This window comes from Oreochromis aureus, linkage group 6 (assembly GCF_013358895.1).
Source record: "Oreochromis aureus strain Israel breed Guangdong linkage group 6, ZZ_aureus, whole genome shotgun sequence".
Classification (NCBI taxonomy): Eukaryota; Metazoa; Chordata; class Actinopteri; order Cichliformes; family Cichlidae; genus Oreochromis; species Oreochromis aureus.
The window spans coordinates 41,766,960-41,783,273 of NC_052947.1; the positions used below are offsets into that span (position 1 = coordinate 41,766,960).

A 16,314-nucleotide genomic window follows, 5' to 3' on the forward strand; every position below is an offset into this window, starting at 1 on the left:
CCTCTGCGCCACACATTGGTCTGTTGATGTTTCATCACTCAGTGTGAGGATGACATAACATCCTCATTATCCTTTTTTCATTATTTCTAATGACTTTGTGAGAGAAATGAAGACACAAACTCAGGACGTTCCCTTATTAACAAGTACACAAGTGTATTATTTCATTTTATTTATATATGCAAGCAAGTTTATGTCTTTACAAATAAAAAAGCCACTGTCTGCCCAAGCTGTTGGCACAGATATGTACAAAGATGGAGGAGTGAATCAGATAAAGCCTGCTACTAAGCAACCAGAGTGAAGTACAAAAAGTCTAGCATACTATAGAGAAACAGAAAAAAACTACCTCCAACGTCCAAGATGTCCAACCTCACATAATGCATGAATCTGAAACACGTGATGATCAGTGGAAGGTCACGGACTGACATCATCAGCTTTTAGATCTGCGGCTCAGTTCACGATGGACAAGAGCTGAAGTTATCAGGCACAGAGGGTCTGATCTCCCCCCCTGTGATTCAGAGTTGTGGGAACACGGCAAACCTCCTCACAGCGGGTTGGAACTCAGACGTCATGTCATTGAAATTCATGCTCGATCGCGCCGACGCGCTCGGGTTTCTGATCCCGCGCTCGGGATCCTGGAATGGTTCAGCCGCGGTCAGCGGGCAGACAGAGAGGACGCAGGATCAGTACGTGTCATCACACGTGTTCGTCTTTACATGTGGGTTAGACAGTAAGATGAGGAGACTTGAACGAATGGAGAGCGAGCTGCTCACATCCTCCTCCACCCGACTACAACAGTGGGCTGAGCCTCTCGGGTCACCTGTCTCAGGTGTTTCGCTTTCATTTGGGCCAAATCTGTTCTGTGCCACATTCACAGCACGACTCTCATACAGCAGCCGGGAGAAGCCGACAGTCTGGCTTCTTCACCTTCAGACTGTGGAGGACCAAAACTGCCATCATTCAGATCATTAAGCATTTCCAACAGTTTTGCATAAACTAACATTTGAGTTTGCATCCGAACGCACGCCAAGTTTAACACGACTGATTTGTTTGCCTTGCAGAGACCGACCCTGGTTCAGCGACCAGGAGGAGTCGGCACACCGTCGCTGACCCAGAGACGATTCAGCGGTGCGTTTGGTCACCTGGATGGTGACCACAGATAACACCCAGGTGAGCAGAATCAGCTCTCTGGGTCTCGTTTGCATAATGAAGCAGAAACACAGAAAGAGGAAAAACACAAAGAAACAAAAGGGGAAATAAAGTAAATAGATGACAAAATAATTCCAAAAACAATTCAGCTAAGAAACCCTATTTTGTATAACTATTATTTTTGCAATAAAGACGTGTCCGTTAATTTATTCGTGTCCTTTTTGAAATGATGGCTGTTATGGTCCTCCACATCCAGCAGCACTGGATGCAGTCTGAATTCTGCGTTTCCGATCATTTGTCTGGAATCCATCACGTGGGCTCTGAAAGCGTCTGAGCCGGCGTGTTTGCGAGGACGACGTGGAGGAGGACGTGAGCAGAGGTGGGTGCGGGGAAACGGGTGGCCAGAGCAATACATTACACCACATCTGCAAATCCGCTTTATTAGGATAAACAATACAGAACACCATAATCATATCACTGAAGACTTGCAATCATAAATTCATGCACTTGTATGCCGTAAATTGAAGAGAATGGACTTGTTGTTTTTAACGTCTCGATTTTGTCAAACTGCTACAATATATTGCTCTGGTGGTAAACAACTGAGCAAGCAAGCTAGCTTAGCAACACCATTAGCAACAGGAACGGCAATACTGCACACGGAAAAGTGGAAAATAAAAACAGCAGAACAGCGCCAGTGGAAAAGAATGACTTTTTTTTGTCTTGTTTTAATCTTTAAAATTATGACCATTGAATGCATAACCATGCCACAAACAACAACTAGAGTCACTGTCTTTTTTATGTAGTATAAGATTATCTTCATTATTATGAATTCATTCGTTTTCATCATTGTTATTTCTTCAGGTTATAACCAATGCTGCAAGACTATACACAGGTCCCACAGTGGGGATCTCAATGCACTTACACACCAAGAATAAGAGAGAGAGCTCACGATGGTCAATAAGTGCACAAAAAACTATTTTTTCTTTTATCTGAGGTTAAAAACACTGACAAGACATCCATTGTCAGGCAATGAAATGATAGAATACTGTTACTGTAAAACTAGACCCTTAAAAATACTGACTGTGTGCAGCCGGGACACACCTGAACAGGACGCGAGTCCGGCGGAGGCGCCCCTCGTTGACACCGTGGTGGTTTTTCTACTTTGGTCAGCTGCAGTTACACGATGCGAAGCAACGAGCACGGCTTCGACGCACAGACGCTAACTGGCCTTTATTTCTTCTGTTAGTCCCTGGAAACGCTCCCAACACCTCCTGATTGGATGGCGTCCTTGTCCCGAGGCCCGTGAGTGCTTCAGCCAATCAGCATCTGTGCTGTCTAACATCAAAGCTTTTAACTGAGTTTAACCCAATCAGCTAACACACATTTTTTAAATAAGTGAAATTAGTTTTTTAGCATTAAGTTGAAAGGTCAGCGAGCACCACTTTATCTTTCATCGTTTTAAAGTATTTATTTAGATATTTACACCCGTAAATATCTAACAGCAAACACGAGCAGGAGGTCGAGCCACAAAGCTGGCGGTAACCAACGTTTTCCACGCGTTGATTGGCTGAGGCAGATGGCGACCCATCATTGAATCATTCAAAATAACTGTTTAGAGAGTCACAATGAATCAGGACGACCAACGTGTGAAGCCAGCTAATCTGGACTTTGGTCGTCGTGGCCACAGTAACGGATTTTGTTAGAGCCGAGGCGCCGATTTAAACCTTTTACTCCGGCTGTGAAATCCAGCCGGCTCGGGAGCGTCGGGGTGTAAGTGCAGCTGTGTGCGGGGAGCAGAGGATCAGGACATTGGGACTGAACCGCCGCCCCCTCCGGACTCTGTAACCCATAGGAAATCCTCCTCCCGGCTGCTCACCTCGACTGTTTCACATATATGTATATCTTTATACAGAGTTAACGTCGGTGCAGCGCTTTAGCACCGCCCACACGCGAAAAGAAAAGAGAAAAAAACACATTTCTTTTTTCTAATTAAATGATTTCACATTTAAAAAGTTTCAAAGATTAAAAGTTGATAATAAAATAGTGAAATGTCATCGTGAAAAGTAAAGAGTTATGGCTCAGAGTGATGGCGGTGGTGGAGTGTGTGTGTGTGTGTGTGTGTCTGTATGTGTGTGTGTGCTGGTAGTCTCATCAAATCAAACCATCATGTCATCATCTTCATCTCGCTCTCAGTCATCTCTACTGGCAGATAGAGAATCATCACCATCCTCACTTGCACGCTTCTTCTTCTTCTTCTCTCGCTGAACACAGAACAAAGACCGAACCACCGCGCTGCGTTTGGATCACTGCATTAGAAGGACGTCGAGCTTATTAAATGTGTTGACTGCATTTTTATCTGCTGATAAAACCTCGCATGGAGAACTGCGACTGTGAAGAACTGGGAAGCTCCGCTGTTCCAGAATAACCCAGCAACCCGAGGAGAACGTTACAGGACAGGAGAGCAGCCCTGAACCATTAGCTTATTCGCTGGAATGCCATTCCTCTTTCTCAGCCCTACAATCTGTTTCAGACACCACCACCTCCACCTCTGAGGAACCACCTCCACCCCTGCCAACGCACAAACACTACCCAGAATTCCTGCAGATCCTCCGCCGCCGTCAGCCTGCGATTGGTGTCACTGATTTTTCTGATTCAACTTACAAATAATGTTTGGTCGCATCAGGGTGTCACCAAAGAACGCAAAACAGGAAGCATGAGAACAACGAATCGCTCAAGATGATTGGTGTATATGCTCGTGTGTGTGTGTGTGTGTGTGTGTGTGTGTGTGTGTGTGTGTGTGTGTGTGTGTGTGTGTGTGCAGGATCGCTGAAATACTGAATCATCACATGGTAATGTGACAGACCCCCCACCCGACCCCGGCCCCGTTTAAATACCCCGGTGCTAAAATCACACAGAAAGAATCTGAATAAAAATGTGGCAAAATCCCTGAAAAGTGAGAAAACGTTACGTAACAGACGGATGAGATGATGACTAAAAGACTTTGTGCTGCTAAGATGTGCTGTTTCTGAGGACGAATCACAAGTTTGTACAATCAGGGGACGAAGAGGGGGAGGAGGAAGGAGCCCCGTTTCACTAGCTGCACCCCCGCTGCCACCGTACGTGCTGTCAGCCTCAGAATAATAATAATAATAATAAAGATACGCAGAAATAGAGACGCATTAAGAGAATTTGGTCGTGTTCATGACATCGATTTTTCTGCGATCATCGGCGCTTCGTAATTAACGCATCGGGTAAAATCGCTCCTGCAGGTCATCGTGATCGGCCGGTGGTTAGGGTTGAAAACCTTATAACCAAAGCTCGAGCTCAACGCTAACCTCAGGCGGGTCTCCAACCACCTGCTGGATGTTAACCAATCCAGTGCTTTTTGTTTCCAAAACCCTACCCCACCCCCCACCGCTGCAAACGACCACATGGGTCAGCGAACGCAACAAGAAACTACGAAACAACTAATGAAACTGGGCTCAACGTGAAGAGGTCAGAGGTCAGGGAGAAAGGAGGGGGTGGGGGGGAGTTGGCAAAGCTACCCATTTGTACCCGGGAGGCACAAATTTCCTCGGGGACCTTATTTCTCTGTGACACCATCATCATAGCGTGGCGAAACGACACAACACAGCATGACACCACCAAACAACACCGACCATTCAGTCACATCTACATGTCTCAGTGTGTGTGTGTGTGTGTGTGTGTGTGCAGGTTGATGATGAGCTCATGGACGCCGTCCTCATTCATGCTCTGCTGTAAGTTGTTGTTGTTCGGAGTCTTTAGGCGATCAGATTGAAATAATTCTCGTTCTTTGGGTTCGTCCGCGGTGATTTTGGGCATTTCCTCATTACGCTGGTTTGTGTTATGCAGAGAGAACTTTTGTTTGTGCAGCATTTTACTCTGAAAGGCCTGAAAACTCACACCATCACATTCAGAAACCTTCAGACTAAAATGTCTGACGAGTTTAGGTTCGGTGAATCTGGACGATTTATCGTGTTAAGCTTGGAGCAGAGCAGCAACGATCGAGTGCAGAGCTGAGGATGACGAGGGCGTCGGTGATCTCATGGGTTTCTTATCCTCTAATTTCTGCCTACTCGTGTCTGTAAATTTGTTTGAATGAACCTTTTTCACCCGTGTGTGCGTGTGTGTCTGACAGGTAAGTGTGTGTGTGTCGTTCCTCGTGGCGGCGTGTTTATGTGTAGGCATTGAGACGTTCTTTGGAGCGTGTAGAGTGGATGTCGTGCAGCTCCTGCTCCTCCTTCGACTTGATGTCCTCATACTTCTGCATCCGACTGGCATCCTTCAGGTAGCCCCAGTTAGCTGCTAGAGCCATCAGGAAGTGCACCTGAGGGGAAACGGCATGAGACTGATCAAACATCACCGACTCGTCCGCTGCACGCCGACGCTGCCGACAGACTGAGCGGGCTTATCTGAGAACAGCTGGTTTGGACTGTTCCTACACTATCACATCAGTGCTGCAGGAAAAGGAAGGAGAGGCTAGATGATTGGGTCACATCTCGTCTTTAAAGGATGTGTGTAGCTTGTAGCCGCTGCATGTTTTTAACACGTTTCCTTGAATCTAATAGAGGAAGTGCACATGTAGTCACCTTCTTGGAGCAAACACAGGTACAGCCCACGAGCCGCTACTGAACACAGGTCGAGTCTAATGGCGTTAATCCCACACTGTGCACACGAGCCGCTCCCTCTGGCTTTTCTAACTCGGCCCCTAGTGTTAAAGCACGCGTGTGTGATATACTCTTCATTTTAGCATTTCAGCATTCACATCCAGCAACACACGATTTCATCCCCTTCAGTAAGTTGACAAATGAAACGTCCCTCACGCTGCTTCACGCCGCACAACAGATTTGTGTGTGTGAGTGTGTGCTTGCAGTGAGGATGGACGGATGTGAGCGTCTCCACGCCTCGGATCTGGAGACGCCGGTGACTCACCGTCTGTCTCACTGCAGACGTGCAGGAGTGGATTTTACACTCTGACTCTTTTCTCTCCCTGTTTGCAGGGACGACGTCTGTTTCCTTTGTTTGCACCAATCATTAAAAACCATAATGACAGAACACCTTATAACCAATCAGATATGAGAATGATGGTTCTCACCATGGCGATGACAGCGGCTCCTGCTCCTGCTAGTGCGCACACGAACAGATGGAAGGTCAAGTCCAGCTGCAACACAACACACGCGTGATACGTTGGATTTGTGCTGACGGGTTATCACGTATACGTGTTTTTGCTGCGTTCTCACCTCGTTGGATTCGCACATCTTGACGAACTTCTCGGACTGTGTGCACAACTTCCTCTCCTCGGAGATGGTCACCGCTCCTGAGAAGCACAAACGCTCTGTTAGCCTCCGTCGTCCTCTGTGGTTGATGAAAAAACTGGGGAATCTCTGCCTATCGCGGCGCTCGGACGGGAGAGTCGCTGCGTTTCTTTAATTAAAGCTGACCGAGATCAACGCGTCCCCGCTCCTGGACTGTCGGCCGCTGGGAACGGCCTTGAAGTAATCACTGTCCAGAGCGCAGCGCCTCATGAACCAGGAGTTCATCTTTAATGTTTTTCCTCCTGAGAAATCTTCATTAGTTTGCTGACTGAGGCCTGCTGCAGTCTAAATGTTGAACAGCAGATGGCAGCACAGTGAGCAAGTGCACACAATGCCTCTGGTGGTGCCTTTTGTTTGAATGTAGGCATCCTGAGAACAACATGGTGGGCAGTGCTGTGACTGCATCGTGCACACGGTATTGCACGACCAGGACGCACCGAACGTGTACGTGGCTTGATATGAAGTGTTGGCCTCCACCATGATTTACCTGACGTCGATGGAACACGGCCGAGTGCGAGAGAGCAAGAGAGACGGCACGACACGCACATCACGACATTACCATCACTCATTACTGAGTTTATTGTTATCTCCTGATAAATAACGAACTTCAGCAGAAACGCAGTGGAACGTGAACACGAGCTCAGTCATTTCACGGCTCACGCCATAAAACTCACCCGCCCAGCATAAAACCTGGTGGGTCGTCATACTGCAAAGGACGTTTGTGGATTCTAATCGAAGCCGTGCTCGTGTGAGAACAGACTCAGCGAAGCACCAAACGTGCTGTTTGCTGGAGCAGCATCCACCAGCTGAAGTCTGTCTGTGTGAACATTTAAGGAGGTTTTGAGCTAAGTTGTGCTAACATGCTGTTTGAAAAGACAGGTGACGATAATCAGGCAGAAAAATAATCTGCATAAAGAACCCAGACAGCTGGCACCTCTGGGCCTAACCCGGCCAAGTTCTGCCACCTTAAATGCTGAATGACATCGGACATTGGACTGATTTAAGGTGGAGCTCCTGAGTGAACGCAGCCAGGACACGCGTGGCCCAGAGACAAACATGTCCCGCTACTGCTTCCTGTTTCCTGACATTATTGTGATGTGGATTTATTTCTGTGATCTGTTCTTAGGATGTCTGAAGAGAGCTGCTGTGATTCAGTCACACCCACATTTCACACGGACCCACCTGTGTAACCCCCCGACCGACAGGCTGAGCTCGGACGAGACGTTCATTAATGAATTTGTAGATATTTCAGATCAATGTTTTTCCTCTTGAGCATCCGATTCTCGGCTCTGCTGTCATTGCGGCGCCTGGAAGGCTTTGCAGCTTTCTGCTGGTATTTGGCACTTCTTCTGCACACACACAGGTTTTTCCATGATATGTGCCAGTTTTGGTGTTTTGGTGAGTCACCATTAACCTGCCCGCTCTAAGCAGCGATTGGGTGATCCAGGATCTTACTTAGCGTATGAAGAACATTTACAGTCTGTTAAATCCAACAAAGTGAAGGAAAAGATGTTTCATACATAAATTAGAGGTGCACGGATCAATGGGAGGGGCAGGTCTGAGCTCGGAGCAGCAGCATGGGGAAATTACAGTCATTTGTTTAAAGGCAGCTAAGCTCATCAAGCTGAACTCGTCAGTCTTCCCGTTTACAGCGTCTCACATCAACTGTGCAAAGCCTGCAGAGGTCTAACCACGAAGAAACGTTGCTACAAAATTCTTTGGTAAATTAGAAATGTAGCTGTTCATGATTGGAAGTTCATTTAACATCAGGGTGCAAAAAGCAAAGGGTCCAAAGTGTGCGTACCAAACTGACGCAGGTCCAGGCAGAGGTTGGTTCCCTCCACCGAGCTGGTGTTCTGACACATGGACCAAACGTTGAAGTACATGAAGACCGGCAGGCTGGTGAATGCTGTCACCCCCAGCCACACCAGGAAGAACAGGTAGGCCAGGAACATCAGCTGCAAACACAGGCACATGTTAGTCTCGTACTGCTGTGCATCGTGTTCAGCAGAGCTCACAAAAGTCTTTATTCGGGTTGGACTAGAAAAGTGCAAAGTGCACGTTCGTCTTCATCAGCCGCTGAGCTGAGTGGCTGCACTAACGCATCCAGCGACTCCGACTCTAATATCTGTCACAGTTTCCAGATGTAGCTGACTAGACGAATACAAACCTCAGAAACCAACAGTACTTTTGTGATGCCCACGATGAACAATGACTGTGCTGTTTACTGCAAACATTTCTTTGATCATTTATTTGCAGGAAACGTTAAAGTGCCACAACGACATCACTTAAGTTATAAGTTATAAAGTTATCCATTTGCAAATAAGTGTTTGATCCAGATAAAAGCAACTGTAGATGTTTTAGAAGGGCCATAATCACTGGATCCTGGCAGGTTATAGACGTGTGTGTGTGTGTGTGTGTGTGTGTGTGTGTGTGTGTGTGTGTGTGTGTGTGTGTAAAACAACTTTAATGTTTGTGCAACACTTTGTCTTATGGTCTTAGACCTGGTCAATATGAAACATACTACTCTGCACATCCAAGTAAATATAAATAAAATAAATAAATAACATTTTATTTATATAGCACCTTTCTAGACAGAATCACAAAGTGCTGCACATAAGATAAAAAATAATAAAAGGGTAAAACAGACAATATAAATTTAACCAAAAACAATTTTGTAAAGGTGAGTCCACAGTTCTTAATGTATGAGGGAGAGAGTTCCACAGTCTCGGGACCACAGTGGCAAAAGCTCTGTCACCCTTAGTTCTCATCTTAGTCCGTTTTTTAGCAAGTAAGCCCTGATCAGATGACCTCAGGGACCTGCTGGGGACATAGGGCTGTAGCAGATCGGAGATGTAGGCTGGTGCCAGTCTATGCAAGGCTCTAAATGTTAAGACCAGGATCTTAAAATGTACTCTAAATTCCACAGGAAGCCAGTGTAGCTGAAATAGCAATGGTGTCACATCTGAATACTTAGAGGATTTTGTCAAAAGCCTAGCTGCAGCGTTTTGCACAACCTGCAGATGATCCAGAGAACCTTTGCTTAGACACATAAACAAAGAGTTACAATAGTCCAAGTGTGAGGAAATAAATGCATGTATAGCTATTTCCAGTTCAGGGTGAGATAAAATAGGGCTTAACTTAGCCACATTTCTTAAATGATTAAAAACAAGACCGAACCAGAGATTTCACATGCCCATCCAATGTGAGGGTCGAGTCAAAAGTGACACCTAAATTCTAGAGGATTTAACATAGACCGAGAGAGGACCAAGGGCTTCGGTTTTCCCCTCGTTGAGTTGGAGGAAATTTGCAGCCATCCAACGTTTGATGGAATCTAAGCAATCATTCAGAAGCTGAAGCTTAGATAAATCCCGGGGCTTAAAAGAGACGTACAACTGAATATCATCAACATAACAGTGATAAGAAATGTCCTCAAAAGAGCCCATTATATGCTGGAGGGGGAGAAGATATATTAAGAACAATAAAGGCCCCAAAACCGAACCCTGAGGGACACCACAAGTAAGGGAGCTAGAGGATGACCTAAAATCAGAGACCACCACAGAAAAAGATCGGTTATGTAGATATGAGGAGAACCACTCCAAGGCAGTACCCGATGCACCAACCCAATGTTTAAGCCTTTCGAGGAGGATGTGGTGGTCAACAGTGTCAAAAGTCGATGTGAGGTCCAACATAAGTAGGACTGAGCATTTTCCTGCATCATTACTCATCAAAATGTCACTTGAGACCCTAAGAAGGGCTGTTTCTGTGGAGCGAGCTCTGCGAAAGCTGAAACTTATCGCAAATGTTATGATTGTCCAGAGCTGCCATAAGTTGCTTAGCCACAACCTTTTCTAGAAGCTTAGCATATAATGGTAATTTAGAGATAGGTCTGTAACTGCTCCAAAGAGACGGGTCTAGCTGAGGTTTTTTTAAAAGTGGGAGAATAGCAGCATTTTTAAAATAAACCGGAACTATACCAGACGCCAGTGAAGAGTTGATTAGAGTGAGCACAGATGGACCAATAGCCTGGAACAACCTGGTGCTGAACGCCCAGAAGACAGTGGAGATTATTGTGGACTTCAGGAAGCACACAGCTCCACTCCCCCCCATCATCCTGACTGACACCCCCATCACCTTTGTGGACTCATTCCGCTTCCTGGGTACCACCATCACCCAGGACCTGAAGTGGGAGCCCACCATCACCTCCGTCATAAAGCCCAGCAGAGGATGTACTTCCTGAGGCAGCTGAAGAAATTCAACCTGCCAACACGGACGATGATGCAATTCTACCCTGCAATCATCGAGTCCATCCTCACCTCCTCCATCACCGTGTGGTACGCTGGAGCCACTATCAGGGACAAACAGAGACTGCAGCGTGTTGTGCGCTCTGCTGAGAAGGTGATTGGCTGCAAACTCCCATCTCTGCAGGACCTGTACACCTCCAGGACACTGGGGCGTGCAGCTCGGATCACAGCTGACCCTTCTCACCCTGGACACAGACTGTTTGACCTGCTCCCCTCAGGCAGGAGGCTCCGGTCCATTCGCACCAGAACCTCTCGCCATAAGAACAGTTTCTTCCCCTCTGCTGTTGGACTCATGAACAATAACCACATGACTGTTCCCACCACTAACACATGACCCTACACTGTGTTCACTGCATCATTCCATGTCTGGCACTGATCACACCTGCACTAATGTATATATATATCTACTTAGCACTTTTAATTTTTATTTATTTTTATGTTTACTTAAGCGTTATATGACGGTATGTTTGCACTAAGTACCGCAGCAATTTCCTAATGTTGTAAACCTGCTCAACATTTGGCAATAAAACCCTTTCTGATTCTGATTCTGAAGACATTTTTGAATTATGATGCAGGTACAATGTCAAGTGGACAAGAGGATGCTTTCACTGAATTCACTAGTTTTACCAGCTCAGGTAGTGAAACAGGAGAGAAAGTATCCAAAAAGACCGGCCGAGATGGAATGGAGATCGACATAACAGGTGCTGAATGAGAAAAATTCATTCTTATGTTATTAATCTTTGCAAGCAGAAAAGAATGAAAACTGTCACAGTCCTCATTAGATGAAATAGGGGCTGCAGAAAGAGCATGAGTAACAATGCCACTAATCGTGTGGCATTAGTATGCAAAAGGTCAGAATCACTGATTCTGACCTTTTGCGTATATGGTCATGTGATATCAAGCTAATTATTTGCTCTCATTAGCAAAGCGGAGTTTGTATAAAATAGGAAAGAGTCATCACGTCTATCCTTTCAGCAGCTTCTTTGTTTAAATTAACACTAACTTAAGCACAAATATGTCTTGATGAGTTTTAGGGTTGACTCACGAATGCAGTAAGGCAGCGTCCGCAGGCAGTGATCTTGAACTCTCCGTAGAGATCGCGGATGGCTCCAGTGGTGAAAAAGCCCTCCACCAGCAGCAGCACTCCAAACACAAAGAATCCAGCTGCAAGGCCATAAATGATGTACTTCAGGATGTCGATGCTGCGGAGAGGACACACATCACAGCGTCGCTAATTAATGACTGCTTATTTATTTTCATGCTCGACTGCATCTTCGAGAGCTCTTCAGACTTCTTAAGCATCTTCAGCTAAATCACCACGAGGAACTGCCAGAAACGAGAGATTCATGGAGGATTTATTCACATTAAAAATGTAAGTGGTGTAAACGTAGCCATTCTCAATTTTATCTTTATTTTCTTGTTTGTCGGTTTAAATAAACAAACAAACAAAAAACACAGAAGAGCCAAAAACTGCAGTTCCAATAGTGTCCACTAGAGGCTCCAGCAGTGAGTCGGTCTCTACACTGTCAAAAGTTTACAGCCGAAATAATCATGTTTACAGCCGGCATGACGGCATGCATGGTTAGGGGCGTGGTCTCTTTGATTGATAGGTGGATGGCAACACAGGCAGCTGTAGCTGCTAACTGACTGCTAGCCCTCTCCACGGCTAACTGGAGTCTGGACGATGATGTGAATGAAACACTTTTAATGATAATGAAGCAATGGGCTAGCCCAAAGGCTATGAGCTAGCCCGAAGGCTATGAACTAGCTCAAAGGCTGCAGTTGGGAGACCACGTCATTAAGGAAGAGGTGGGGGTTCCCGGGCCTGGAGGGGCGGGGTGAGAAACTAGAACAAACAACTGTGTGGGACAAGAAGGGATTTATAGATGTACAGCAGGAAGGGGCGTGGCCAGAACTTCAGATAAACTGTGTCCAATAATACAGCTTCCTGTGCTGTTAGTAGCCTACGCTTCATTTCTGGTGAGTGAAGTTTTAGAGTTCATTTTGGATATTTCTAGCAATGGGATGCACCAGTTAGGACCCATTATCAATTTAAAAAACAAAAACACTGAAACCAATGGCTACATTCATCTTTTATACACAGGCTATGGCTTTGAGCTTCAGTTGGCTTCAGCTCGTTCTGTTTGGGCTTCATGATTATTAAGAGTGATTATTAATACTCCGTACAGAGAAAAGATGAAACACTCACATGGTGAACACATCCAGAGTATCTCCTGGGGCTCTGATGACTTCAAAGTAGTTCTGGAGGATGGTGACGGTGCCGCTCAAAGCCTCGTGGCCACACCCACAGAACAAGGCCACGCCCATGTAGAGGAGGATGGTGGCGATGAGCGAGGCCCAGGGCAGGCTGCCCACACATCGCTCGCAGCACTCCTTACAGCCTGAGACAGAAACAGAAACCGTGAGTCTGACTGCAGTTCAACAAATTCTATATGACGATGATGAAAGCAAAGGAGAAGACGTGGGGCGGGGTTACGGGCACACACACAGCGGTAAAACGAGTATGTGCACCGCTGGGTAGGTCATTACATGGAGCAGCATGTGCAAAGACACAACATAAAGTTTGACGTTTGAGTGCAGAAACCAAAACTCCCAGTTTGCTCCGTGAATGTTGGCCTACAGGAAATAATGCGGCTGCAATAACTTTCATTTGACGTTCCTAAAAAATGACTCCTTTAAATACTGAAGAGCAAAAATTGAAATCTTGGCCGACACATCAGCTGGAGAGCTGATCGGTGATTCCAACAACTTAAAAGCTCGTGAAGAAGAGAAAACCGAGCAGAGATCAATGCAGTGACGGCCGCGGCTCTTCCTCCCCCGAGAGCAGGCGATGAAACGTGATGCCTAAATGCCTCCTGAAGGGTTTTATTAGCTGTGAGTGTTTAATGACCAGTTTGATGTAGCTTTAAATGATCCGGCTGATTAGCAGCTCTTACCTCCTTGTGGACAATAAACAGCATCGACAGACAAACACTGAGTCACGCAATCACTTAAACTGACACAATGCAAAAGCAGCTGCACATATAAACTGACATTCACTTGGCTTCTTACCCACAATCAGCTGAATTCAATGCAATACATTTTTAATATTGGCTCAGGATGCAGGTAGAAACAGCGCGGGGCTCAGAATAACCTTCCTACAACACAGGAGCAGACAGAGAGCTCCATTCATAAAGGAAATGCTCCCTTATTAAAAAACTGGATTAACTCTGACCTACTTATACTTTTTCCTGTGAAAATGTCCTGAAGTACATTTATTTCAGTACTAACTGCACCACAAACATTCTCACTCCTGGTGTGAGGATTTTAAACACACATATAACTTTCTTGGTCTCCCATTGGACCTTTGGTTGGTTTCTTTGGGGAATCGTAGGTTATTCTTCTGTGAACTTTGCAATGAAAGCATGCAAAGTGAAGGTTGAAACCTCTTTGTGAATCATTTGGTCTTAGCAGCACAATTTTCTAACTTGCATATTGTATTTGAGGAAAAAAGACCGGAGCACCTTAACCCTCTCCTCCTCGTCCTCGTCCATGCTAACGCTCCTGCTGAGTGGTTTGCAGTGAGAGGTTACTTCTGATCACTCTGCCTGTTTTCCCGAGCCATTCTCCTGTGTTTGGAATGATTAATTAGAGCTCTCCACCTGCCACATTATGTAATTGTGCAGTAGCTGCGAATGATGCACCAACGATTCGGCTATTTTCAAATGACTCATTTGTGTGGCTGCCAGATAAACGGTGATCTTTCCTCTTTGAGAAGCTTTTCAGTCCAGAAATAATGGCACTAACGCAGCGACGGGAGGCAGCAGAACAATCTTTCCCTGCTGGACTTCTTCCACAGTTTAACACAAACATCTACATTTCCTCCCTGGCGTAGTTTAGCTCATCCGTCTTGCACACATGCAGAACCAGGAGAGGAGTATTCAAGTACACGATGAGTCACTGAGTTGTTGTCAGTGGTGACACTACAGCTGACGGGTGAAATCACTGTAGACGTGTTTTATGCTGGAGATCGCTTAAACCTGTCTGCACAGGAGGTGCAGCATAAGCAGCTCATTAGCAGGAGGTGTTGGGTAATCAGGATCCAGTGTTCAGTTCTGTCTTTGAGAAGCGACCCACGATCACATGATCACAGCAGTCACACACAGCAGGGGGACAGATTAAAAGCCAGTGATGTCCGCTTTGTGTGCACGGAGAAGAGAAGACACTTCAGGACCTTCAAAATAAAATGATAATGCAAATAAATACATAAATAAAAAAAAATTTCAGATTAAAACCAGTTTGGTTGAGGTCAGATTTCAGATTGTAATGTAGACACACATTTAAAGGTTTTACGAAATGTTTTCAGGGTGGAACCAATATTCAATCTGTTGTTTAGGGTTGATGATATTTTCAGTTACACGCCGCAGTCGGTAGAGGGCAGCATGTTCCCTTTCTCAGTCAGTGGCAGTTTTCCCAGCGTGTGGGTGAAGAGGGCGTGCTGCAAGGCGTTTATTAACCCCTTCAAGTTAATCCGATCAACTTTATGTGTTGGTGTGAAAATAAGATGTTTATTTGCGACAGACCTGTTGAGTGTTGGTCACGTGCAGTACAGAATGTGTCGACATTTTGCACAGGTCTCACAGCATCGCTGGCAGCACCTGTGTCCAATAAATGCCAGTAGGAATCAAGAACGCCATTTTCCAACCTGGAGGGAGTTACAGTTACCATCACAGAACACACACTGTGCTGTGCTCCAATCCCAGAAGTCTGAGCTGCAGTTTCAGGTCTGTGTGGGAGAGTCTGACGATCACCCAGTCAGCATGATCCGTGCTCCATCCTCAGGTGGAGCACCAAGCATCCATCAACAATATTTACACATGTGACGCTTCAGAACGGAGCCTCACAACCCGGGGAAGTGGCTCCATCATTTATCTACAGTCTGTGGTAGCGGTGTGTTTCTGCCTAACTGACAGTTGTCTCGCTGTGATGTCACGGCCTGCACGTCCTCCATCAGCCCCACCCAGTTACTTCACCATCCACTGAGATTACGAGGACTTTTAATTCAAGCATACTTATTGGACAAAATCAGTCACACACACACACACACACACACACACACACACACACACACACACACACACACACACACACACAGGGGGTGACAAAGAAAAGTAGTGTGTGTGAATGAGTCATCGTGCTGCTCAGGTTTAATTGACCAGCCTTGTTGCCATGCCAACCGGGGTGTGGCAGGAGCCTGCTGACCCACTTTGCCTGTAGCGTTGTCATGGCAACAGCGCAGCACTGTGAGGGCTACAGTCTCACTAATGCATACTTTCTCTCTCTCTCTCTCACACACACAGCCTGTTTTCATCACATCATCTGAGTGTTGAGGAAAACGTTGACGTTGACTGCAGATTCTGCATGTTTCTTTGCAACAATGTGAGCCGCCAGCGAAGGAAAAGACATGGCGGCTCTGCCAGCAGGAAGGTACCATTTTGCGCCGCTGACTCCATTTAACGAAACGTCCC

At 46.0% G+C, this 16,314-nt stretch overlaps 1 protein-coding gene across 2 annotated transcripts in view; it reads right to left on the reverse strand.

Moving 5' to 3' along the window:
* LOC116324738 (neuronal membrane glycoprotein M6-a-like) overlaps nucleotides 1-16,314 on the reverse strand; it is a 38,563-nt gene that overhangs the window by 9,929 nt on the left and 12,320 nt on the right. The window contains exons 2-7 of one of the 2 annotated variants that reach the window (XR_005613427.1): nucleotides 12,996-13,188; nucleotides 11,832-11,988; nucleotides 8,287-8,440; nucleotides 6,408-6,484; nucleotides 6,263-6,328; nucleotides 2,248-5,494 (exon numbers count right to left, since the gene is read on the reverse strand). Coding sequence is in view for 1 of the 2 variants with exons in the window: in XM_031745454.2 (XP_031601314.1) it covers nucleotides 5,342-5,494; nucleotides 6,263-6,328; nucleotides 6,408-6,484; nucleotides 8,287-8,440; nucleotides 11,832-11,988; nucleotides 12,996-13,188 (800 nt within the window). In the remaining variant the exon portion in view is untranslated. Of the gene's footprint in view, nucleotides 1-134; nucleotides 5,495-6,262; nucleotides 6,329-6,407; nucleotides 6,485-8,286; nucleotides 8,441-11,831; nucleotides 11,989-12,995; nucleotides 13,189-16,314 lie in introns of those variants that run through there. The other variant, XM_031745454.2, reaches the window with a different exon arrangement.